This window comes from Scyliorhinus torazame, chromosome 15 (genome assembly GCF_047496885.1).
Source record: "Scyliorhinus torazame isolate Kashiwa2021f chromosome 15, sScyTor2.1, whole genome shotgun sequence".
NCBI lineage: Eukaryota > Metazoa > Chordata > Chondrichthyes > Carcharhiniformes > Scyliorhinidae > Scyliorhinus > Scyliorhinus torazame.
The window spans coordinates 188,352,825-188,378,126 of NC_092721.1; the positions used below are offsets into that span (position 1 = coordinate 188,352,825).

The following is a 25,302-nucleotide window of genomic DNA, read 5'->3' on the forward strand; positions in this document are numbered from 1 at the left end:
ATGAACCTCTGGATGGAGAATTACCTTCTAAATGCAAACAGTAGAAGCAGCCCTGTCATCGCTGTGATGATGGCCAACATAAGCAACATCCAATATGCATTAAACGAATGGAGATTTTCTGTAAATAAACAAGGAAGGTATTATAGGTCATAAGTGATATTTATTGTTTCAAAACATGTGAAAGTTGCAATGAAATGAAAATTGCTTATTGTCACAAGTAGGCTTCAATGAAGTTACTGTGAAAAGCCCCTAGTTGCCACATTCCGGCGTCTGTTCGGGGAGGCTGGTACAGGAATTGAACTGGGCTGCTGGCCTGCTTTAAAAGCCAGCGATTTAGCTCAGTGTGCTAAACCAGCCCCTTGCGCTAAACCAGCCCCTTGTGATACATAGGGCGAGATTTTCCAACCCATCCCACTGGCGGGATCTTCTGCTCCCGCTGAAGGAGACCCCTCGGGGCGAGTTCCCTGGCAGTGGGGTGGGCAAGACATGCTAAACGCCGTAGAGTGCCCCGGCGGCCAATAAAGCTAACTTCCATCATCAGAAAGCATGTCATGGGTGTCGGCAAAATCCTGCCCACAGCAAAATTGATGAACATGGACACGTTCAAAGATCTTAACTCATAGCACCATGAGCTCCACCACCGGTAGGGCAAGGAGACAGGTCCCAGAAACGCAGCCAGAACAGTGATCAAACCACGCCTAACCCCACCCCACAAGGAGTCTGAGTTGTTGTGGCAACATGCATTTTTATTGTGTACGTTGTAGCCTGGAGCTTCGGATAGTGATGGATGTAGTTTCCATTTCTTAACAACACATGGCTGACCAGGAATCTCTCCCACTCTCACTGCCTATCATTGGCATGTGTTGAAAGGATTTTCAAATCAATCTTCAAAATGTTTGACTGCATTCTGAATGCTCCTTCCTTGGCCATGAAGTACTGGAGTGGGACTTGAACCCAGAGCTTCTGGCTCTACCCATTGCACTACAAGACGCCCACGTTCAATGATATGGCCTTAGAAATTCGATTGCAATCTTGTTAAGTGTGTGTCCTAATTTTGGACAGTCTGAATTCCAGGCCTGGTCTCATTAAAATGAGGAGGTGAATATTGTGATGAATGTTAGAAATTGTCATATTTAATATATTGTTGCAGTAATATTATTAAAACCTGGGTTAAGATACAGATAGACATTATGGGCTGGATTCTCCAATTCTGCGGCTATGTCCACAGGATCTGTCTGGTCTTACATCCAAAACGTTGACGCCGCCCCCGCACCGATGCTCCATCCATTGGGGGGCTAGTAGCTGCGGCACGTAAAGCCCCCCTGCCGATCGGGACGCAGAATGGTCCGGTCCGTGGCTTGCGGCGGCCGCGCCGAAGAACATGGCGCAGGCCGCGCGCGGAACCGGCCTGCCAAAATCTGCCTCCCTGTAACCCCTCTTGCCACCCATGGACCACCTTCCACTAGTCCCCCCCAGCCCCCGCCGAAGTCCCACCTGCCAGCGGAACGAAACTCCCCCCAACTGAGGCGACAGTGAGAGGACACACGGCCACGCCATCGGGGACTCGGCTCATTGGGGGTGGAGCATCGGGGGAGGGCCACAGGTGACATCCTGAGGCGTCCCGATGACATGCGGTAAACGAGAACGTTTCTGAGGGGGGGGGGGGAGCATCGGACAAACGGCCGCCCCCGATTCCAACGTAAAAACGAATTCTCCGGCTGATCGCCGAACGCAATTTCGGCGATTGGGGAATCCCGCCCTATGACCCCTAAAGATGTGATTAAGGGGTTGTAAAAGTGAGGTAATCTTTGATTTTGCAGCTTAACTGTTCTGCTAATGGTATATTGTTCACATATAAATATCAATTGGAGTGTGCATAATTTATGAGCTTTGACAAAGAGTCATCGGACTCGAAACGTTAGCTCTTTTCTCTCCCTACAGATGCTGCCAGACTTGCTGAGATTTTCCAGCATTTTCTCTTTCGTTTCAGATTCCAGCATCCGCAGTAATTTGCTTTTAATTTATGAGCGGTATTGTGTTTGGTCCTGGCTGGACAGATCAAGGGGCATCTTGTGGGAGGAGACAGAAGAATACCTTATGCTTTGGGTACAGTTTATGTAATTAAGGGGAGGAGCCATATCTGTATGAAAAGTTAGTTCCTCCTCGGATTTTAATCTGAACAGAGGTGTTTCAGTTTTGGTCCTGAAAGAACAAAGAACAAAGAACAAAGAAATGTACAGCACAGGAACAGGCCCTTCGGCCCTCCAAGCCCGTGCCGACCATACTGCCCGACTAAACTACAATCTTCTACACTTCCTGGGTCCGTATCCTTCTATTCCCATCCTATTCATATATTTGTCAAGATGCCCCTTAAATGTCCCTATCGTCCCTGCTTCCACTACCTCCTCCGGTAGTGAGTTCCAGGCACCCACTACCCTCTGCGTAAAAAACTTGCCTCGTACATCTACTCTAAACTTTGCCCCTCTCACCTTAAACCTATGCCCCCTAGTAATTGACCCCTCTACCCTGGGGAAAAGCCTCTGACTATCCACTCTGTCTATGCCCCTCATAATTTTGTTATACCTCTATCAGGTCGCCCCTCAACCTCCTTCGTTCCAGTGAGAACAAACCGAGTTTATTCAATCGCTCCTCATAGCTTATGCCCTCCATACCAGGCAACATTCTGGTAAATCTCTTCTGCACCCTCTCTAAAGCCTCCACATCCTTCTGGTAGTGTGGCGACCAGAATTGAACACTATACTCCAAGTGTGGCCTAACTAAGGTTCTATACAGCTGCAACATGACTTGCCAATTCTTATACTCAATGCCCCGGCCAATGAAGGCAAGCATGCCGTATGCCTTCTTGACTACCTTCTCCACCTGTGTAGCCCCTTTCAGTGATCTGTGGACCTGTACTCCTAGATCTCTTTGACTTTCAATACTCTTGAGGGTTCTACCATTCACTGTATATTCCCTACCTGCATTAGCCCTTCCAAAATGCATTACCTCACATTTGTCCAGGTTAAACTCCATCTGCCATCTCTCCGCCCAAGTCTCCAGACAATCTAAATCCTGCTGTATCCTCAGACAGTCCTCATCGCTATCCGCAATTCCACCAACCTTTGTGTCGTCTGCAAACTTACTAATCAGACCAGTTACATTTTCCTCCAAATCATTTATATATACTACAAAGAGCAAAGGTCCCAGCACTGATCCCTGTGGAACACCACTGGTCACAGCCCTCCAATTAGAAAAGCATCCCTCCATTGCTACCCTCTGCCTTCTATGGCCTAGCCAGTTCTGTATCCACCTTGCCAGTTCACCCCTGATCCCGTGTGACTTCACCTTTTGTACTAGTCTACCATGAGGGACCTTGTCAAAGGCCTTACTGAAGTCCATATAGACAACATCTACTGCCCTACCTGCATCAATCATCTTAGTGACCTCCTCGAAAAACTCTATCAAGTTAGTGAGACACGACCTCCCCTTCACAAAACCGTGCTGCCTCTCACTAATACGTCCATTTGCTTCCAAATGGGAGTAGATCCTGTCTCGAAGAATTCTCTCCAGTAATTTCCCTACCACTGAAGTAAGGCTCACCGGCCTGTAGTTCCCGGGATTATCCCTGCCACCCTTCTTAAACAGAGGAACAACATTGGCTATTCTCCAGTCCTCCGGGACATCCCCTGAAGACAGCGAGGATCCAAAGATTTCTGTCAAGGCCTCAGCAATTTCCTCTCCAGCCTCCTTCAGTATTCTGGGGTAGATCCCATCCGGCCCTGGGGACTTATCTACCTTAATATTTTTTAAGACACCCAACACCTCGTCTTTTTGGATCACAATGTGACCCAGGCTATCTACACCCCCTTCTCCAGACTCAACATCTACCAATTCCTTCTCTTTGGTGAATACTGATGCAAAGTATTCATTTAGTACCTCGCCCATTTCCTCTGGCTCCACACATAGATTCCCTTGCCTATCCTTCAGTGGGCCAACCCTTTCCCTGGCTACCCTCTTGCTTTTTATGTACGTGTAAAAAGCCTTGGGATTTTCCTTAACCCTATTTGCCAATGACTTTTCATGACCCCTTCTAGCCCTCCTGACTCCTTGCTTAAGTTCCTTCCTACTTTCCTTATATGCCACACAGGCTTCGTCTGTTCCCAGCCTTTTAGCCCTGACAAATGCCTCCTTTTTCTTTTTGACGAGGCCTACAATATCACTCGTCATCCAAGGTTCCCGAAAATTGCCGTATTTATCTTTCTTCCTCACAGGAACATGCCTGTCCTGTATTCCTTTCAACTGACACTTGAAAGCCTCCCACATGTCAGATGTTGATTTGCCCTCAAACATCCGCCCCCAATCTATGTTCTTCAGTTCCCGCCTAATATTGTTATAATTAGCCTTCCCCCAATTTAGCACATTCATCCTCGGACCACTCTTATCCTTGTCCACCAGTACTTTAAAACTTACTGAATTGTGGTCACTGTTACCGAAATGCTCCCCTACTGAAACATCTACCACCTGGCCGGGCTCATTCCCCAATACCAGGTCCAGTACCGCCCCTTCCCTAGTTGGACTGTTTACATATTGTTTTAAGAAGCCCTCCTGGATGCTCCTTACAAACTCTGCCCCGTCTAAGCCCCTGGCACTAAGTGAGTCCCAGTCAATATTGGGGAAGTTGAAGTCTCCCATCACCACAACCCTGTTGTTTTTACTCTTTTCCAAAATCTGTCTACCTATCTGCTCCTCTATCTCCCGCTGGCTGTTGGGAGGCCTGTAGTATACCCCCAACATTGTGACTGCACCCTTCTTATTCCTGATCTCTACCCATATAGCCTCACTGCCCTCTGAGGTGTCCTCTCGCTGTATAGCTGTGATACTCTCCCGAACAAGTAGCGCAACTCCGCCTCCCCTTTTACATCCCCCTCTATCCCGCCTGAAACATCTAAATCCTGGAACGTTTAGCTGCCAATCCTGCCCTTCCCTCAACCAGGTCTCTGTAATGGAAACAACATCATAGTTCCAAGTAGTAATCCAAGCTCTAAGTTCATCTGCCTTACCCGTAATGCTCCTTGCATTAAAACATATGCACTTCAGGCCACCAGACCCGCTGTGTTCAGCAACTTCTCCCCGTCTGCTCTGCCTCAGAGCCACACTGTCCCTATTCCCTAGTTCTCCCTCAATGCTCTCACCTTCTGACCTATTGCTCCCGTGCCCACCCCCCTGCCATACTAGTTTAAACCCTCCCGTGTGACACTAGCAAACCTCGCGGCCAGGATATTTATGCCTCTCCGGTTTAGATGCAACCCGTCCATCTTATACAGGTCACACCTGCCCCGGAAGAGCTCCCAGTGGTCCAGATAACAGAAACCCTCCCTCCTACACCAGCTGTTTAGCCACGTGTTTGTCTGCTCTATCTTCCTATTTCTAGCCTCACTGGCACGTGGCACAGGGAGTAATCCCGAGATTACAACCCTCGAGGTCCTGTCTTTTAACTTTCTGCCTAGCTCCCTGAACTCCTGCTGCAGGACCTCATGCCCCTTCCTGCCTATGTCGTTAGTACCAATATGTACAACGACCTCTGCCTGTTTGCCCTCCCCCTTCAGGATTCCCTCTACCCGTTCGGAGACATCCTGGACCCTGGCACCAGGGAGGCAACATACCATCCTGGAGTCTCTTTCACATCCACAGAAGCGCCTATCTGTGCCCCTGACTATAGAGTCCCCTATTACTATTACTCTTCTGCGCTTTGACCCTCCCTTCTGAACATCAGAGCCAGCCGTGGTGCCACTGCTCTGGCTGCTGCTGTTTTCCCCTGATAGGCTATCCCCCCCGACAGTATCCAAAGGGGTATATCTGTTCGAGAGGGGGACAACCACAGGGGATTCCTGCACTGACTGCCTGCCCTTTCTGGTGGTCACCCATTTCTCCAAAGACTCTGCACAGAGAAAAGCAAGTAGAAACCTCATTGTTAACTTTATTCATGAGTGGTATTTGGTCGATATTGGTTTGCCTAATTGGAATACAAAGGCAGATTTAGGAAGTAAGTTAAAGTTTCTCCTTTTACTAAAGAACTATTGTAACTGTTAACTGTGAAACTAGTTCCCTGATGTTAATGTGGTTAATTCTGTGATCAAATTAAAGTGTATTTTAATATAGAAAAATACCAATGGGTCAGTGCCATCACCCATGTGGTGCAGTAACATTTCTTCACAATTTTACAAATTGCAAATAGTTGGGTTATCACCAGGATCCTAACAATATGTAAGGGAAATAAAAGATCGGCATTCCAAAGTGCTTTACAGCTAAAGAAGAACTTAGTCACTGTACTAATATAGGAAATGGGGCAGCTAAATTTTGCACAGAAATCTCCCACCAATAGCAATGTAATAAATGTGATGCTAATTGAGAGATTCCAGTACACAACAGTTAACTCCCGTGCTCCAGTTTGAAATAGTGCCATTGGATCATTTCTGTCCACTCGAGAGAGCAGAAATCAGCTGGAATGTCAGCCTAGATTTTTGCGTGCGCAAATCCCTGGATTGCGACTCGAATGCAGAACCTTTTAACTCAGAGGCGAGAGTGATGTTCCCTGGCCTGCTGCATGTTGTCAGTATTTGCTGTTGTTAATTTAGATTTACAGCTGTATTTTGATTTTTTTTGGAGCAAATAGACATCTGACGAATGAAATAGAGATTTTGGGCGGGATTCTCCGACCCCCCGCCGGGTCGGAGAATCGCCAGGGGTCAGCGTGAATCCCGCCCCCGCTGTCCTCCAAATTCTCCAGGCCCCAAAATATCGGCCCGGCGTGAGTCGCGCTGTCTCGGAGAATGGCGGGGTCCGGTGCGCCTCAATTGGCCCCGGGGCTGCTCGAATTCTCCGGCCCACGATCGGCCGAAGTCCCGCCCGTCTTTCTCCGGCGTAAATTGGAGTAGGTCCCTTACCGGCGGGACCTGGCGGCGAAGGCGGCCTCCGGGGTTCTTGGGGGGGCGCGGGAGGATCTGGCCCCGGGAGGTGCCCCTACGGTGGCCTGGCCTGCGATCGGGGCCCACCGATTCGCGGGCGGGCCTGTGCCGTGGGGGCACTCTATCCTTCTGCACCGGAGGCTGTAGCGGTCCGCCATTCCCGGTGCAGAAGCGAAGCCCTCCGCACATGCGCGGGGATGACGCCAGCACGCACTGGTGCTCCCGCGCATGTGCCAACCCGCGCCGGCCGGCGGAGTCTCTTCGGGGCCGGTTGGCGTGGCGCCAAGCCCCTTCCGCGCCGGCCGGCGGGGCGCAAACCACCCCAGGGCGGGCCTAGCCCCGGAAGGTGTGGAGGATTTTGCACCTTTGGGGCGGCTCGACGCCGGAGTGTTGACGCCACTCCGTCCCGCCGGGACCCCCCGCCCCACCAGGTAGGGCAGAATCCCGCCCTTTAAATCTATCCATGATCTGTAGTATCTCTTCTTATCAGTTTAATATCTGATATGTCCCCTATCAGGGGACTGAATATTAAATTGATTTTTGGGACTCGGAAAAAAAGATTTATTCAGGGCTGGTTTAGCACACTGGGCTAAATCGCTGGCTTTTAAAGCAGACCAAGGCAGGCCAGCAGCACGGTTCAATTCCCGTACCAGCCTCCCCGAACAGGCGCCGGAATGTGACGACTAGGGGCTTTTCACAGTAACTTCATTTGAAGCCTACTTGCGACAATAAGCGATTTTCATTTCATTTCACTTCATTTTCGTGACGAAACATTATCAGTGGGATTCTTAAACGCAAAGAATTTCCTTTTTAAAAAAGTAAACATAATCTGGCACACAACCTAGAACTAATGCATAAATACTGATCACCACATTATGATTCAGCGTTTAAAATTCAGTACATTAACGGTGGCCAATTTTATTTGCCATCCATTGTTTTTTCAGGCAAAATATCTCTTTGTTCTTTTCGGGAAATGCTTTTTAGATAAGCCTCACAGTTATAACAGTTTGTTTCTGAACACATTCAGGAGAAAGAGCGGTGAGTGTGGTACAAGTTGGATAGCTTTTTACAAAAGCCAGCACAGACATGATGGGCCAAGAGGCGTCTGACTCTGTTGAATGGTTCTGTGATTTACTCATCATTGATGAATCATTGACTTCTTTAGCATGGCAAATTCTTCTGAAGGACTCAGCTGTCTTGCCTGCGCAGGAGAATGGGGGTGGGGGGGGGGGGGGTGGGGGGGGGGGGGTGCTCTTTCCAAGGGCCGGTGCAGACTCGATGGGCCGAATGGGCTCCTTCTGCACTGTAAATTCAATGATAATATGGTAGAGAAATTTTTTTTATAATTCAGCCCGCATTCTGACGGTCCTCGGTGGTGATAAGATTTCAGGTTTCAAAAATGTTCAATCCTTGATGAAAGATAGAAACAATGAGAAACCGTCAATGGGAATAAAAATGAAGAACGGTTCAAGAAAAGAAAACCACAGGACACTTACCAATAAAATCCTCATTGCTCCAATCACTCCAGAACTTAGTCTCGTCGCAATGTGCTAATTTCATCCTTACTTTCACTGAATGACGTTTTGTTGGGTTGATGTTCACAAGAACGTACTCTGTTACATGATCGATACGTAAAAGCTAAAACAAAACAAATGGTGATGCAGATTTTGAGGAATGAAATACCCGATAAAGAAAGCAGACGGAAGTTGAGAAGCATTTTCCTATTTGACGCTGTGAGTGATGATGATCTGGAAAGTTCTGCCTGAAAGGAGTCTTGGAAGCAAATGTAACAGAAACTTTCACAGGGAACTGGGGGTATATTTGAACAAGAAAAACTTTGCATTTTCCTGCAAAGTTTTTCCTGGGCTTTTCCCCAGGGTACAGGGGTCAATTACTAGGGGGCATAGGTTCAAAGTGCGAGGGGCAAGGTTTAGAGGAGATGTACGAGGCAAGTCTTTTACACAGAGGGTAGTGGGTGCCTGGAACTCGCTGCCGGAGGAGGTGGTGGAAGCAGGGACGATAGTGACATTTAAGGGGCATCTTAACAAATGCATGAATAGGATGGGAATAGAGGGATACGGACCCAGGAAGTGTAGAAGATTTTAGTTTAGACAGGCAGCATGGTCGGCACGGGCTTGGAGGGCCGAAGGGCCTGTTCCTGTGCTGTATTTTTCTTTGTTCTTTGCAGTTTTTGGAGCAAGAGCAGGGCAATGACTGAGAGTTCATAATTGAGCATAAAAAGCAGCACTGTGGCACAGTGGTCAGCACTGCTGCCTCACAGCTCCTGGGACCCGGGTTTGATTCTGACCTTGCGTGGCTGTGGAATTTGCACATTCTCCTTCTCTCTGTGTGGGTTTCCTCCTGGGTGCTCCAGTTTCCTCCCACAGTCCAAAGATATGCAGGTTAGGTGCATTGGCCATGCTAAATTGCCCTTCAGTGTCCAAAGGTTAGGTGGGGTTACAGGGATGGGACGGAGGTGTGGGCCTGTCGGGTGCTCTTCCAGAGGATCGATGCAGACTCAATGGGCCAATTGAGCTCCTTCTGCACTGTTGCTATTCTATGAAATGCACTTAAGGCAAAACTAGGTAAGTACGTGATGAAGGAATGGGTGGAAAGGAAAATAAAGGGGCCTTCTAGGAAAATTCTAATTTAAGAGAGTCTTTGGAAGATTACTCTTTGGGAGTAGAGATTGGAGAAATGAATAGAGAGGACAGAGCAACTTACTAAGATCAGTGGCCAGAATATTGGGACTTCCTTATCACTGCCAAGTGCAATCTCTCATTTAGACATACAAGTAGTGCTGGATTCTCCGTTCGTGCGGGGGGTGAGGATCGGTTGCGCGGTCTCCTTTGTGGGTCTATCTCCGCGGTCCGAGTCAGCCATGGAGCACAGCGCAGATGCTGAAGGCTGCCGCCATGCGGCCTCTGACCCGCAAGTGCGGGGGGCCCGTATCTGCAGCAAGAGCCGCGAGATTTACTCCGGGTCCCTGCTAGCCCCCTGCAGGGCAAGGAATTCGTGGGCCTTTAAATCCAGGATTTTCAGGAGTAAAACTCCACAGTTTTGATGTCGCGTGGGGACCAATAATGGAGAATCCAGCCCGTACTTTTTGTGGAGTGGTCAGCTTTATTGTTGTACAATACAGACATTACACCTGTAGTGTCTATTCAAATGGGCTGAACAAAAGAGGTAGGTGCAAGAGAAGACTAAGCAATTTGACAAGCCTGCTCTGCCACTCGATATGATCATGACTGATCTGGGGCTTCATCTCCACTTTCTGGCCAGATTCCCATATCTCTCGATTGCCTGAGAAACCAAAATCTATTTAAGAATAAATTTATTCAATGATGGAACATCCACAACCCCATGGGGTGGAGATTTCCAAAGATTCATATCTCCTTGAGTGAAGAAATGTATTTTTATCTCAATCCAACATGATCAATCCCTTATCGTGAGACTCTGCCCTCTCCCCCCTGCACCCCCCGCCCCCACACACCGTGCTTTAGAGTCCACAGACAACAGAAATAACCTCACAGTGTCAACCATGTCAAGCCCCTTCCGAAAATGTATGTTTCAATGAGATCACCTCTCATTCTTTTAAACTCTAGTGAATGCTAGCACAATATGCTCGGCATTTCATCATACGACAATCCTTTCTGCCCCTTTGCTATACTGACTCTAATACAAGAATATTCTTCCTTAAATATGGAGACCAAAGCAACACAGAGTATTGCAGATATGGGGCACGATTCAGAGATTCGACTTGGATCTGGGCGCGCCTGAGGAATCACAGGAGAAATCACTGGGGTATATCCAGATCTGCGTATTTAAATGAGCCATTAGGTTTTGATTCCCAGCTTGGGCGACCATCAATGCGGAGTCCCCACGTTCTCCCCGTGTCTGCGTGGGTTTCCTCCGGGTGCTCCGGTTTCCTCCCACAAGTCCCGAAAGACGTGCTGTTAGGTGAATTGTACATTCTGAATTCTCCCTCAGTGTACCCTAACAGGCGCCGGAGTGTGGCGCGAGGGGCTTTTCACAGTAACTTCATTGCAGTTAATGTAAGCCTACTTGTGACACAAATAAAGGATATTATAACAGAGTGTAGGCATGAATGGATCAATTTTGGGTTGCAAGGTGTAATATATGGTGTTCCAAAGGGATCAGTTCTGGTGGCCTCAATGTTTTACAATTTATTTAAATGACTTTGATGAAGTGCCCGAGGATAAATAGGAAACTAAGTTGTGAAGAGGAGATAAGAAGGCTACAATGGGATATCGATAAGTTGTGAGTAGGCAAACGGCTGGCAAATGGAGTACAGGAACATAGGAATTGGGAGCAGGAGTAGGCAATTCAGCCCTTCGAGCCTGCTCCACCATTCAATCAGATCATGGCTGATATCTGGTTAGGGCTGGTTTAGCTCAGCGGGCTGGTTTGTGATGCAGAACAAGGCCAGCAGCGCGGGTTCAATTCCCGTACCAGCTTACCCGAACAGGCACCGGAATGTGGCGACTAGGGGCTTTTCACAGCAACTTCATACTTGTGACAATAAAAGGTGATTATTATTATATCTTACTGGTCTCAAATCAACCTCCCAACCTGTTCCCCATATCCCTTTAAACTGTTTTAAAATCAGAAATATATCTCTCTCCTTCTTGAAACCATTTAATTATTCAGACACCACCTCACTATGGGGCAGCGGGTTTCACAAATCTACCACCCTCTACGAGAAGTAATTCCTTGTCATCTCAGTTTTAAATTTATCGCCCCTCACCCTATTTCTATGACCCTTTTGTTCTAGATTGCTCCACAAGGGGAAACATTTGGTCTACGTTTACATTATCAATCCCTTTTATTATTTTATATACCTCATTCAGATCCCTCTCATCCTTCTAAACTCCAACGAGTATAAGCCCAAACTGTTTAATCTCTCCTCATACGTCAACTCTTTCATCCCTGGAATCAATCTAATGATCTTCCTCTGAACTGCCTCCAATGTCACCACATCCTTCGTCAAATAAGGAGACCAAAACTGGACACAATACTCCAGATGTGGCCTCTCCAGCTACCTATACAATTGCAACTCTTCTCTACTTTTATACTCCAGTCCTTTTGCAATAAACACTAAAATTCTATTTGCCTCTTTTTCCTTGTGGGAAAACATGAAATCTTCCATTTTGGCAGGAAGAATTAAAAAAGCATACCGTCTCAATGGTGAGAGGTTGTTGAGGATTGAGGTGCAGAGGCATTTGGGCATCCCAGTACAGAAATATAGAAACTAGAAGCAGAAGAAGGCCATTCTGCTTGCCCTGCCACTCAATATGATCATGAGTGATCTTCTATCTCAACACCATACTCCTGCACACTTCCCATACCTCTTGACACATTCAGAGACTAGAATTTTACCTATTTCCTTCTTAAATATATTCAGTGACTTGATCTCCACAGCCTACTGCGGTAGTGAGTTCCATAGGTTGACCACCCCCTGAATGAAGAGGTTTCTCATCATTTCAGTCTGAACTGGCCTAACCCATATCCAGAGATAGTGGCCCCTTGTTCTAGATCCTTAAAGCCCAAGGAAACTACATAGGCTGGATTCTCCGTTCCGCCGCGCTAGATTTCTGGTTTCGCACGCCGGCGGGATGCTCCATTTGGCCGGCTGGTCAATGGGGTTTCCCATTGTGGGGCAGCCCCATGCCTTTGGGAAACCCCCAGGCTTTCGGCAAAATGGAGCACTCGACTGCGGAGAATCCAGCCCCTTATCTCCACCCAGTCTGTCCAGCCCTGTCAGAATGTTACACATTTCAGCTAGATCCTTCCTCATTCTTATAACTTCCAGTGAATACAGGCACAGTTTACCCAATCTCTCCTCAGACTACAATCTTGCAATCACATGAATTGTGTGGTGAACCTTTGCAACACTCCCTCTCTGGCAAGTATATACTTTCTTAGATAAAGAGACGAAAACTGCACACAGTACTCCAGGTGTGGTCTCACCAAGGCCTTCTCGATCATAGATCATAGATCATAGAATTTACAGTGCAGAAGGAGGCCATTCGGCCCATCGAGTCTGCACTGGCTCTTTGAAAGAGCAGCCTACCCAAGCCCACACCTCCACCCTATCCCCATAACCCAGCAACCCCACCCAACACTAAGGGCAATTTTGGACACTACGGGCAATTTAGCATGGCCAATCCACCTAACCTGCACATCTTTGGACTGTGGGAGGAAACCGGAGCACCCGGAGGAAACCACACAGACACGGGTAGAACGTGCAGACTCCGCACAGGCAGTGACCAAAGCCGAAAATCGAACCTGGGACCCTGAAGTTATGAAGCAATTGTGCTTACCACTATGCTATCATGCTTCTATAGCTGCAATAAGTCATCCTTGCTCCTGTACTCAAGTCCTCTTGCAATGAAGGCCGACATTTAATTTGCCTTCCTAACTGCTTGCTGTACCAGCATGTTTGCTTTCAGTGACTGGAGTACTAGGACAGCCAGGTCCCTTTGTACAGCAACATTTCCCAACCTATCACCATTTAAATAATGCTCTGCCATTCTGTTATGGTGCTCGGGCGGGAAAGTCCACAGAAGATCAGCCATGATCTCATTAAAAGGCGGAGCAGGCTCGAAGGGCCAGGTGGCTTACCCCTGCTCCTAGTTCTTATGTTTCTGCATCCAAAGTGGTAACTTCACATTTATACTGCACCTGCCATGCATTTGCCCACTCACTCAGCATGTCTAAATTGCCTTGAAGCCTCTTAATATTCTCCTCATCACTCACATTCCCACTAAGTTTCATGTCATGAGCAAACATTGAAATATTACATTTGGTTCTCTCTTCTAAATGATTGATGTATATTGTGAATAGCTGGGTTCCAAGCAATGATCCCTGCGGGACCCAAATATTCAACGCTGCCACTTTGAAAAAGACCCATTTATTACTACTCTCTGATTCCTATCTGTTAACCAATTCTCAATCTAAGCCAATATATTACCCCCAGTCCCATGTGCTTTAATTGTGTACATTAACCTCTTGTATGGTGCTTTTATCAAAATTGTTCTGAAAATCCAAATGCACCACAACCATTGAGTCACCCTTTCCCATTCTACTAGTTATATCCTTAAACTCCAGCAGGTTCATCAAACATGGGCAGCACAGTGGCGCAGTGGTAGAACTGCAGTCTCACAGCGCCGAGGTCCCAGGTTCGATCCCGGCTCTGAATCACTGTCCGTGTGGGGTTTGCACATTCTTCGTGGGTTTCGCCCCCACAAGCCAAAGATGTGCAGGGTAGGTGGATTGAACACGCTAAATTGCCCATTAATTGGAAAAAATGAATTGGGTACTCTAAATTTATATTTTAAAAAAAGGTTTGTCAAATATGATTTACCTTTCATATATCCATGCCTAATCCTGTTGATATTTTCTAAGTATCCTGTTATCGCATCCTTTAATGAAAATGAAATGAAAATTGCTTATTGTCACAAGTAGACTTCAAATGAAGTTACTGTGAAAAGCCCCTAGTCGCCACATTCCGGCGCCTGTTTGGGGAGGCTGGTACGGGAATTCAACCGTGCTGCTGGCCTGTCTTGGTCTGCTTTCAAAGCCAGCTCTTTAGCCCTGTGCTAAACCAGCCCCTACTTATACTTTATAAGAGTCTCCAAGTCAGGCTAACCTGTAATTCTCTATTTCCTCCCTCCTTTTCAAATTAGAGGGGTTCCATTTGTCACCCTCTATAAACTGCCGGACTGTTCCAGATTCTACAACATGTTAGAAGATGACAACCAACAAAGAACAAAGAAAAGTACAGCACGGGAACAGGCCCTTCAGCCCTCCAAGCCTGTGCCGACCATGCTGCCTGTCTAACCTAAAATCTTCTACACTTCTGGGGTCCGTATTCCTCTGTTCCCATTCTATTAATGTATTTGTCAAGATGCCCCTTAAATGTCACTATCGTCCCTGCTTCCACCACCTCCTCCGGCAGCGAGTTCCAGGCACCACTAAATACCCTCTGTGTAAAATACTTGCCTTGTACATCTCCTCTAAACTTTGCTCCTCGCACCTTAAACCTATGTCCCCTAGTAATTGACTCTTCCACCGTGGAAAAAAACTTCTGACTATCCACTCTGCCATGTCCCTAATAATTTTTTAGGATTTTACCAGGTCACCCCTCAACTTCCATAGTTCCAGTGAGAATAAAGTTAGTTTAGCCAACCTCTCCTCATAACGAATGCCCTCCATACCAGGCAATATCCTGGTACATCTCTTCTGTACCCACTCCAAAGCCTCCACATCCTCTGGTTGTGTGATGACCGGAATTAAACACTATATTCCAAGTGTGGCCTAACTGAGGTTCTATACAGCTGCTGCATGACTTGCCAATTTTTATACTCAATGCCCTGGCAGATGAAGAGAAGCATGCCGTATGCCTTCTTGACCAACTTCTCCACCCGCGTTGCCACTTTCAATGATCTGTGGACCTGTACACCCAGGTCCCTCTGCCTGTTAATATTCTTAAGGGTTCTGCCATATATTTCCCACCTGTATTAGGCGTTCCAAAATGCATTACCTCACATTTGTCCAGATTAAACTATATCCTGCTGTATTCTCTGACAGTCTTCATCGCTATCTGCAATTCCACCAACCTTTGTGTTGTCCGCAAACTTACTAATCAGACCAATTACATTTTCCTCCAAATCGTTTATATATACTACAAACAGCAAAGGTCCCAGCACTGATCCCTGTGGAATACCACTAGTCACAGCCCTCCATTCAGAAAAGCACCCTTCCACTGCTACCATCTGTCTTCTATGACTGAGCCAGTTCTGTATCCATCTTGCCAGCTCACATCTGATCCTGATGACTTCACTTCCTGTACCAGTCTGCCATGAGGGACCATGTCAAAGGCCTTACTAAAGTCCACGTAGACAACACCCACTGCCCTACCTTCATCAATCATCTTCGTACCTGTGTACACCAATTTGCGCTGTCTACCTTTCTGCGAATGCTCCATGCATTCAGATACAATGCCTTTAGACTTGCCTTTTTAATACTTTTACACATAGTTCGTTCTACTATGGCCCTATTTGCTGCTAGCCCTTGTGTCCTCTGCCTTCCACTTTTGCGTTCTAATTTTCTGTCAAGAATCACAAAAGGTCAGTATGAAGGTATCGCAAGTAAGTGGGAAAAATAGAGAGACTATGTCTCAGTTAATGGTAACTTTATTTAAGGAAGGATGTTCAGAGAAGGGTTACCAGGCTAATACCTGGACTGGGTGGGTTGTCTTATGAAGAAAGATTGGACAGGCTTGTAAACTGGAATTCAGAAGAATAAGAGGCGACTTTATTGAATATACATAATCCTGAGGGGTCTTGACAGGTGGGTGTGCAGAGGATGTTTCCACACTTGTGAGCCACTATTTTAAAAAAAAAGGTGTTGCGCATTTAAGACAGGAATGAGGCAAATATTTTTCCTTTCGAGTGTCATGGGTCTTTTGAACGTTCGTTCTCAAAGAGGTAGAAGTAGAGTGTGATTATGTTCAGGGCTGGTTTAGCACAGTGAGCTAGACAGCTGGCTTGTAATGCAGAAATAAGGCCAGCAGCACGGGTTCAATTCCTGTACCAGCCTTCCCGGACAGTGCCAGAATGTGGGGACTAGGGGCTTTTCACAGTAACTTCATTGAAGCCTACTTGTGACAATAAATGATTGTTAGTATTATTATTATTATTTTTAGGACAGAGGTAAATAGCTTCTTCATCAGTAAGTGGATGATAGACTACCGGGGGTAAGGGGCAATTTGAGATGGGGTCACAATCAGATCAGCCATTCTTTTGTCGAATAATGGAGCAGGCTCAAGGGGCCGATTGGCCTATCCCTGCTCCTATTTCATATATTTGTGTGTGTATATATATATATATATATATATATGTATGTGTAGTAATTTTTGCATCCATAGAAACCTCTTCCTTTAATATATCATTAACCTCCTGACTAAACCACTGATGGATTTTGCTTGCTGTGTTTCGTTTTTCAATGGAATGTATTTTGGCTCACTGGTTTGGGTTTTTGTCTATTTCCTACTTTTTATTTACCACTATTTAGCCTATTTACCTGCTCAATATTTACTGATTCTCCCCGATACTTAGGCAATTGCTTTTTTTGAGTTTAAGATTCTTGTTTCTGCCTGGAGTATGTCACTTTCAAACTTAACATGCAATTTGGATAGAATCCATAGAATCCCGAGAGTGCAGGAGGGTATCTGGCCCATCGAGTCTGTCCCCATCCTCCGAAAGAGCACCTCACCTAGGCCCACTCCCTCGCCCACTCAGCCCTCTCTCCCATAACCCCATAACCTAACCTGTACATCTTTGGACATAGAACATAGAACATAGAACAATACAGCGCAGTACAGGCCCTTCGGCCCACGATGTTGCACCGAACAAAAGCCATCTAACCTACACTATACCATTATCATCCATATGTTTATCCAATAAACTTTTAAATGCCCTCAATGTTGGCGAGTTCACTACTGTGGCAGGTAGGGCATTCCACGGCCTCACTACTCTTTGCGTAAAGAACCTACCCCTGACCTCTGTCCTATATCTATTACCCCTCAGTTTAAGGCTATGTCCCCTCGTGCTAGCCATTTCCATCCGCGGGAGAAGGCTCTCACTGTCCACCCTATCTAACCCTCTGATCATCTTTGGACATTAAGCGGCAATTTAGCATGGCCAATCCACCCTAACCTGCACACCTTTGGACTGTGGGAGGAAACCGGAGAACTCGGAGGAAACCCACGCAGACACGGGCGAACATACAAACTCCACACAGGCAGTCACCCAAGGCAGGAATTGAACCCAAGTCACTGGCATTGTGAGGCAGCAGTGCTAACCACTGTGCCACTGTACCGCTCCTTTGTTAAACACCGCGGTGTATTTTTAAAAATCAATTGTTAGCAACTCACAAGAGAGCAAAGGAAAGAATGCATAAACTTTACCTTAGTACTATCCCCATCCAAATCTGTGACTTTCAATTCAAATGCAAAGCAGTAAGGATCATTGTTATAACCTGCAGGCATGTCCCATTTCACAGTCAGATTTTGTGAAACCTCAAGGTTTACTGGTGGGTTGTATATCTCTGAAAGTTAAGGAGACAACTGGTCACAATCAGCAGAACCTTGATTGCAACGAGAAACACCACAATTCAAAAAATATAAACACTGCATTAGGAAAGGAGCTTTTTCGTACCACATTCAAATGGGTCAAACTGTGTATAATATGGTTGAACTATTGTCGAGTTACTTGATCCATTAACACAAATAAGAATGTTTTCGTTGCCAATGTGATCAACATGGCAGCCTTGTGCCCCATTCGCATCCATAAAATAATGAATACATCGCCTGGTGATCTTATCCTGTCTTCAAGGAAAAATATTTGCAATTAATATGAAAAAAGTTATTACGAAAATCTGAAGGTGTTTTAACATATTATGGAACCACATTCTGACAATTACCTGTAATACATGACATATTCGGTATCTGTAGGTGCTTTACTGCCTTTTCTCCATGTACAATTCATGGATGAATGATTATATATAATACATGAAAAGTTGGAAGCTAATGTTTCTCGATCACCTGCATTAATGAAATAAACAGGATTGTAATTAAAAGACATTTTTGTAATATGTGTGGCACGTTAACAGTAATTTTAGTCCCTGTGAATTTTTTAAGGAAATTATACCAGAAACGTTTTTCCTCAGAAAATTAAATCTGTCACATTTAACAGTATTACAGAATGAAATGAAAATTGCTTATTGTCACAAGTAGGCTTCAATGAAGTTACTGTGAAAAGCCCCTAGTCGCCACATTCTGGCGCCTGTTCGGGGAGGCTGGTGTGGGAATTGAACCGTTCTGCTGGCCTGCTTTAAAAGCCAGCGATTTAACCCAGTGTGCTAAACCAGCTCCTAAAAAAAGGGCTACTCCAAATTTTAAAGCAGTTCAAGTGAATTAATACAAATTTCCAGGGGGTTTTGATTTTACAATACATGTTTTTCTTTAATGTGATTCTTGGGATGTTGGTGCCATGGCTAGGCCAACATTAATTGTTTTTGAGAAAGTTGTGATGAATCTTCCTCTGAAGGGGTGGCACAGTAGCACAGTAGTTAGCACAATTGCTTCACCGCTTCTGAGTCCCAGGTTCGATGCCCAGTTTGGATCACTGTCTGTGCGGAGTTTGCACATTCTCCCCGTGTCTGCGTGGGTTTCCTCCGGGTGCTCCGGTTTCCTCCCACAGATCAAAGATGTGCAGGTTAGGTGGATTGGCCATGTTAAATTGTCCCTTTGTGTCCAAAAAGATTAGGTGGGGTTACTGGGTTACGGGGATAGGGTGGAGGTGTGTGCTTGGGTAGGGTGCTCTTTCCAAGGGCCGGTGCAGATTCGATGGGCCGAATGGCCTCCTTCTGCACTGTAAATTCTATGATAAAGAAGTGCCGCCTGTGTGTGTGCATGGGTACAGATCTTTGAAGGTGCAGGACATTTTGAGTGAGATGGCGAGTACATAAACAGGGAACTTATGCGGAATCCTTCTAAAGCTTTGGTTAGGCCACATTCAGCATAATGCATCCAATACTGGACATCACAACTTAAGCGTGTTAGCAAATTCCCCTGAAGGTCAATTGGGTTCTGTTGTTACATGTTATTCTTTTAGGAACCCCCTGCTCAGTGAGCTGAACTTGTCCAGCCTACATGATTGCTGTGGATCTGAAATCCTTCACCTTTCAGGTGAAAGGGAACTTTGAGCAGCTGTCTGCAAGTGAGACAACCTCCTTGATTACGTGTGGATAATTCGGTTCCCACACTATGGATGATACTTCAGTAGCTATCAGGTCCTCTTTCTGCCATGTGCCTCTATTTCTGGCAAATATTTAATGTAGACACCACTCTTGATGCTTTTGTGGAAGTTTATCCGGTACGCAGTTGATTTGACTCTGTGCTTACATTTCTCTATTCCTGTGTGGCCTTCATGTACCTTCCGGAAAAATTCATTCTGCATTATCTGTGGTATGAACATTCTGTGTCCAGCTAAAGAACACCATCTTCTCATGAGATACTGCCGTGTTGCTGGCTCTATTTCCAAGGGCCATCCCTGGATTACTTGCTGAGAGGGCATCTGTAACTCTTCATCTTTACTGGTCTCCTCTAATCTGATTCAGTTCCAGTGGTTCTACATTGATTAGGTCAGGGGTTCCCAAGCTGGGGCCCCGGACCCGGGGTCTGCAAAGCTGGTGGTCACCGCGTGACCAGCAAATGCCAGTTCAAAAGTACGAAGCTTAAAATGAATTAGAGAAATCAAATTGACCAGTCAAAGCAAGGTTACTTGGCTACGTCAGCCTATCAGGATCCAGTGCTCCAAGAGATCTTGTTCTGATTAGCCCATTTTATTTATTCAATTTTGCCATTGCTGGGCAGAAATGCCCACTGCCAAACTGCTGAGGTGAGGGAGCCGGCAGGAGATGAAGCGGCCAGAAGTGTGGCAGCAGGAGCAAGAAGAGACTGCGTGTGGCATACAGACAGCGGTGAAGACTTGAGAAAGGGGCAGGGGGGGTTTGGGCCTTAAAGAGAGGTGAGTGTGCGTGTGAGACAATGAGTGTCTGTATGTCAGGATGAGTGTGTGTGAGGATAGGTGTGTACGTGAGGATAAGTGTATGTGCGTGTGAGGATAGGTTTGTGTGTGTGAAGCTAAGTGTGTGAGGATAAGTGTGTGAGGATAAGTGTGTGTGTGTGAGAGTGTGTTTGTGTGTGTGAGGATGTTTGCGTGTGAGGATATTTTTGTGAGTGTGTGTGTGAGGATGAGTGAGTGTGTGTGTGTGTGTGTGGGAGGATAAGTGTGCGTGTGTGAGTTTGTGTTTGTGGATGAGTGTGTGAGTGTATGTGTGAGGATGAGTGAGTGTGTGTGTGTGTGTGGGAGGATAAGCGTGCGTGTGTGAGTTTGTGTTTGTGGATGAGTGTGTGAGTGTATGTGTGAGGATGAGTGAGTGTATGCGTGGGAGAGAGACGTGTGTGTCTGATATAAGAATCAGCTTTCCACCATCATTCCTCCCATTAAAAATGAAAAAGGGTAAGATAAGAGAATCTTTTCTGGGTACTATTTCCAGGGGTTAGTGCTCAGGGGCCAGGGGAAGGTGGCATGGCCAGGGGTTAATGTGAGGGGGCCATGCAACTGGCGAATGTATTTGTGACTGTGCGCCTCTTCCTAATTCCTGGTACATGGGGGAGGGGGTTACTGGGTTATGGGGATAATGTGGAGGTGTGGGCTTGTGTAGGGTGCTCTTTCCAAGAGCCGGTGCAGACTCGATGGGCCGAATGGCCTCCTTCTGCACTGTAAATTCTATGATATGATTCTATGATTTCTGTGTTCGTTCCTATTTCACAGCAAAAAAAAGGGCATTGACATTATGAGAATGCTTGGAGAATGCTTGGGGTCACCCGATGCTCTTAGGTCACGAGAGATTCCAGGAATCCCTGGATTGGGTGATATATCTTCAGACCACGACCTTTTATTTCATGTTACCCCTCTGACAACAGCCAAAATAGAGCATCTGCGAGCATCATTTTTTTTCCTGGCTTGTGTTGCAGAGCAAAATTATGAACTCGAAGCCTCTGCAGTCTTGCACAGATGTTCATAATATGCCCAAATTTGGTGTCATCAACAGCTTTGGAAGTTGTGCCCGTACACCCAGGGTATAGATTGTTGTGTTTAATTCTCAGACCGTCGGGAGTTACCAAAACCTGTCCACTGGGCCTGGCTTGCTCGAGCGTGGGAATCCTAATGCCAAATCTCTGGGGCTGATGGCTGGGGAGCTGAGCAAATGTTTTGGCTGGGATTTTCTGGACTCGTTACAGCAGTTCCTGACACGGGGAGCCAACGAAAAATCCATTGACTTTAGCACGTTTGCTAGCGTCACTCAGGATGGTTTAAACTAGTGTGGCAGGAGGGTGGGAACCAGAGCAGTAGGTCAGCAGGTGAAGCAACTGAGGGAGAGCTAGAGACGAAGGCCAGTGAGGCTAAGAGGGAGGGCAGGCAGGGAGAGGTTGCTGAACACCACGGGACTGGTGGTCCGAAGTGCATTTGTTTCAATGCGCCATGTATAACAGGGAAAGCAGATTAACTTAAGAGTTTGGATTAGTACTTGGAACTACGATGTTGTTGCTACTACAGAGACTTGGTTGAGACAGGGAGAGGATTGGGAGCTAAACGTTCCAGGGTTTAGATTCTTCAGGCGGGATAGAGGGGGTTGTAAAAGAGTAGGGAAGTTGCATTACTGGTTAAGGAGAATATCACAGCTGTACTGAGAGAGGACACCATAGAGGGCCCATGCAGCGACTAAATATGGTTAGAGCTCAGGAGCTGGACTCTCCGCAGCCCCGTGCTGAAATCGTGTTCGGCGTGGGGGTGGAGAATCCAATTTCACGCCGAAATCGGGCCTGCCGCCGGTCCGGCGATTCTCCGGGACCCGAGAATCGGCGTGATTGCGGAGTACTCCGTGCGGCTGGGGGGCCTGACAGAGGCCAGCCCAGGGATCCTTTGCAGCCGACCGGCCGAGTTCCCGACGGCGTGTTTCTAACCCAAGTTGGGAAGCTCGCGTGGCAGCTGCGGATTCCGATAGAGGAGCAGATATGTGGACAGATTTTGGAAAGGGTTGTTGTGGGTGGTTTTAACTTCCCCTGTATTGACTGGGACTCACTTAGTGCTGGAGGTTTGGGCAGAATTTGTGAGGAGCATCCCGGATGGTTTCTTAAAACAATATGTAAATAAACCGACCAGGGAAGGGGCCGTACTGAACCTGGTATTGGGGAATGAACCCAGCCAGGTGATCAAAGTTTCAGTAGGGGAGCATTTTGGGAATAGAGACCTTAATTCCTTAAGTTTTAAGGTACTCGTCGATAAGGAGTAGTCCTCGGGTGAATGTGCTAAATTGGGGGAAGGCTAATTACAACAATATTAGGCAGGAACCAAAAATTAAGATTGAGGGCGGCTGTTTGAGGGTGAATCAATATCTGACATGTGGGAGTCTTTCAAACGTCAGCTGATTAAAATCCAGGACCGGCATGTTCCTGTGAAGATGAAGAATAAGTATGGCAAGTTTCGGGAACCTTGGATAACAAGGAATATTGTAAGCCTAGTCAAAAACCAAAGGAAGCATTCGTAAGGTCTCGAAGGGTGAGAACAAATGGAGCCGTTGAAGAATATAAAGAAAGTAAGAAGGAACTTAAGCAAGGAGTTGGGAGGGCTAAAATGGATTCGAGAAAAGTCCTTGACAAACAGGATTAAGGAGAATCCCAAGGCATTTTATACATACATAAAGCGTGTCATGTGAGAGTACCTTTAAGAAATGGGTGTTTAGGAAATGTACCTTTAAGAAATGGGTGTTCATCGGTGATGTCAGAGTGTGGGTGGAGCTGGGCTGTCTGTCAGTTTTTACTTTCGTTTTAGGCTGTTTGCTGCAGGGTGTGTTTTAGTTTCATTTTCAAAGCTGGATAGCTGCAGTCACAGCCACAAGGTGTATGCGTCTCTCTCTCTCTGTATTCTAAAGACTGTAAATCGATCATTTGGTGATTTAAAACTAATAACTGCTCTCAGTAGTGACTTTAACCTGATGTGCTTCTGTTTAAAGGTTTTTTTAAGTCTTCTGGATGTTAAAAGGACAGCTTAAGGATTACTTAGTATTGTATTCTTTGGGGGTTGTATTTGAATTAATGGTTGCTAAGATGTTCACTGTATGTTCTAAAACGGTTAACTTGGGTTCTTAGAATAAACATTGTTTTGCTTTAAAAAATACTTTTCCATTTCTGCTGTACCACACCTGTAGAGCGGGCCGTGTGCTTCCCATACCACAATCTATTAAAAGTTGCGGGTCAGGTGAACTCCATGATACACTTTGGGGTTCTCTAAACCCTGGCTCATAACAAGCGCAAGACAGTAGCAGAGAAAGGGTTGGCCCACTCAAGGACGGGGAGGGAATCTATGCATGGAACCAGAGGAAATGGGTGAGGTGCTGAATGAGTACTTTGCATCAGTATTCACCAAAGAGAAGAACTTTATGGAAGATGAATCTAGGGAAGGGTGTGTAGATATAGTGCACAGTTTTGGTCCCCTTATTTGAGGAAAGATGTAGTGGCATTGGAGGCAGTTCAGAGGAGGTTCACTAGATTGATTCCAGAGGTGAGGGGTTTGTCGTATGAGGAGAGATTGAACAGATTAGGCCTGTACTCTCGAGAGTTTAGGAGAATGAAGGGAGATCAAATCAAGGTATACAAGATGCTAAAAGTTATGGATAAAGTAAACGTGGAGCTGATGCTTCCTCTTGTGGGGCATTTTAAAACAAGGGGGGGCGATTCTCCCAAATGGAGCCCAAGTGGTTGCGCCATTGTGAACGCCGTCGCATTTCACGATGGCGCGAAACGGGCACGGGGATGACCGATTCTGGCCCCCACAGGGGGCCAGCACAGCGCAGGAGTGGTTCACGCCGCTCCAGCCTCCCCTCCCGGTACCAAATCGGCGCCGCGCCAACCTGCGCATGCATGCGCGGGGGACTTCTTCCGCGCGCCGGCCCCGACTCAACATGGTGTCGGTGTTCATGGGCCGGCCGCGCAGGAAAGTAGGCCCGGGGGGGGAAGAGGCCGGCCCGCCGATCGGTGGGGCCCGATCATGGGCCAGACCCCATCGGAGGCCCCCCCGGTGAAGGATCGCTTTTCCCCGCCCCACAGGCTCTTCGCGCAGAGTTCCCGCCGGCAGCGACCAGGAGTAAATGGCGGCGGCGGGACTCTCGTATCCGCGGGGCTGCCGATTCTCCGGCCCGGTGCTTGCTATGTGAATTGGACAATCTGAATTCTGTCTCTGTGTACCCGAACAGGTGCCGGAATGTGGCGACTAGGGGCTTTTCACAGTAACTTCATTGCAGTGTTAATGTAAGCCTCCTTGTAACAATAATAAAGGTTATTATTATTGTTATTGTGATCTTAGAATAAGAGGTATCAAATTTAAAACAGATTTGAGGAGAAACTACTTCTCCTAAAGGGTGTGAATCTGTCGAATTCGCTACCTCGGAGTGCGGTGGATGCTGGATCAGTGAGTAAATTTAAGGAGTTAGACAGATTTTTAATTGGTAATGGGTTGAAGGGTTATGGAGAACGGGCAGGACGGTGGAGTTGAGGCCAGTATGGGATCAGCCATGATCACATTGAAGGTGTTTAGGCTCAGTAGGCTAAATTGCCCACTACCGCCTCTAGGCCAAGTGTTCTAGGGAGGTGGTGCTCTGGCTGATTTTGCAATCCAGCTCTTGG

General features: G+C 46.7%; 1 protein-coding gene and 1 pseudogene across 8 annotated transcripts in view; one reads left to right on the top strand and one right to left on the bottom strand.

Moving 5' to 3' along the window:
• The window catches only part of LOC140392069 (interleukin-5 receptor subunit alpha-like), a 204,791-nt gene that overhangs the window by 10,085 nt on the left and 169,404 nt on the right, over positions 1-25,302 (bottom strand). For all 8 annotated transcript variants that reach the window (XM_072477297.1, XM_072477298.1, XM_072477292.1 and 5 more), the window contains 5 exons: positions 18,474-18,594; positions 18,209-18,378; positions 17,959-18,098; positions 8,462-8,603; positions 25-118 (listed from right to left, as the gene is read on the bottom strand). In XM_072477297.1, coding sequence (XP_072333398.1) covers positions 25-118; positions 8,462-8,603; positions 17,959-18,098; positions 18,209-18,378; positions 18,474-18,594 — 667 coding nt within the window. The remainder of the gene's footprint in view (positions 1-24; positions 119-8,461; positions 8,604-17,958; positions 18,099-18,208; positions 18,379-18,473; positions 18,595-25,302) is intronic.
• LOC140392191 (U2 spliceosomal RNA) lies at positions 7,419-7,575 on the top strand (annotated as a pseudogene).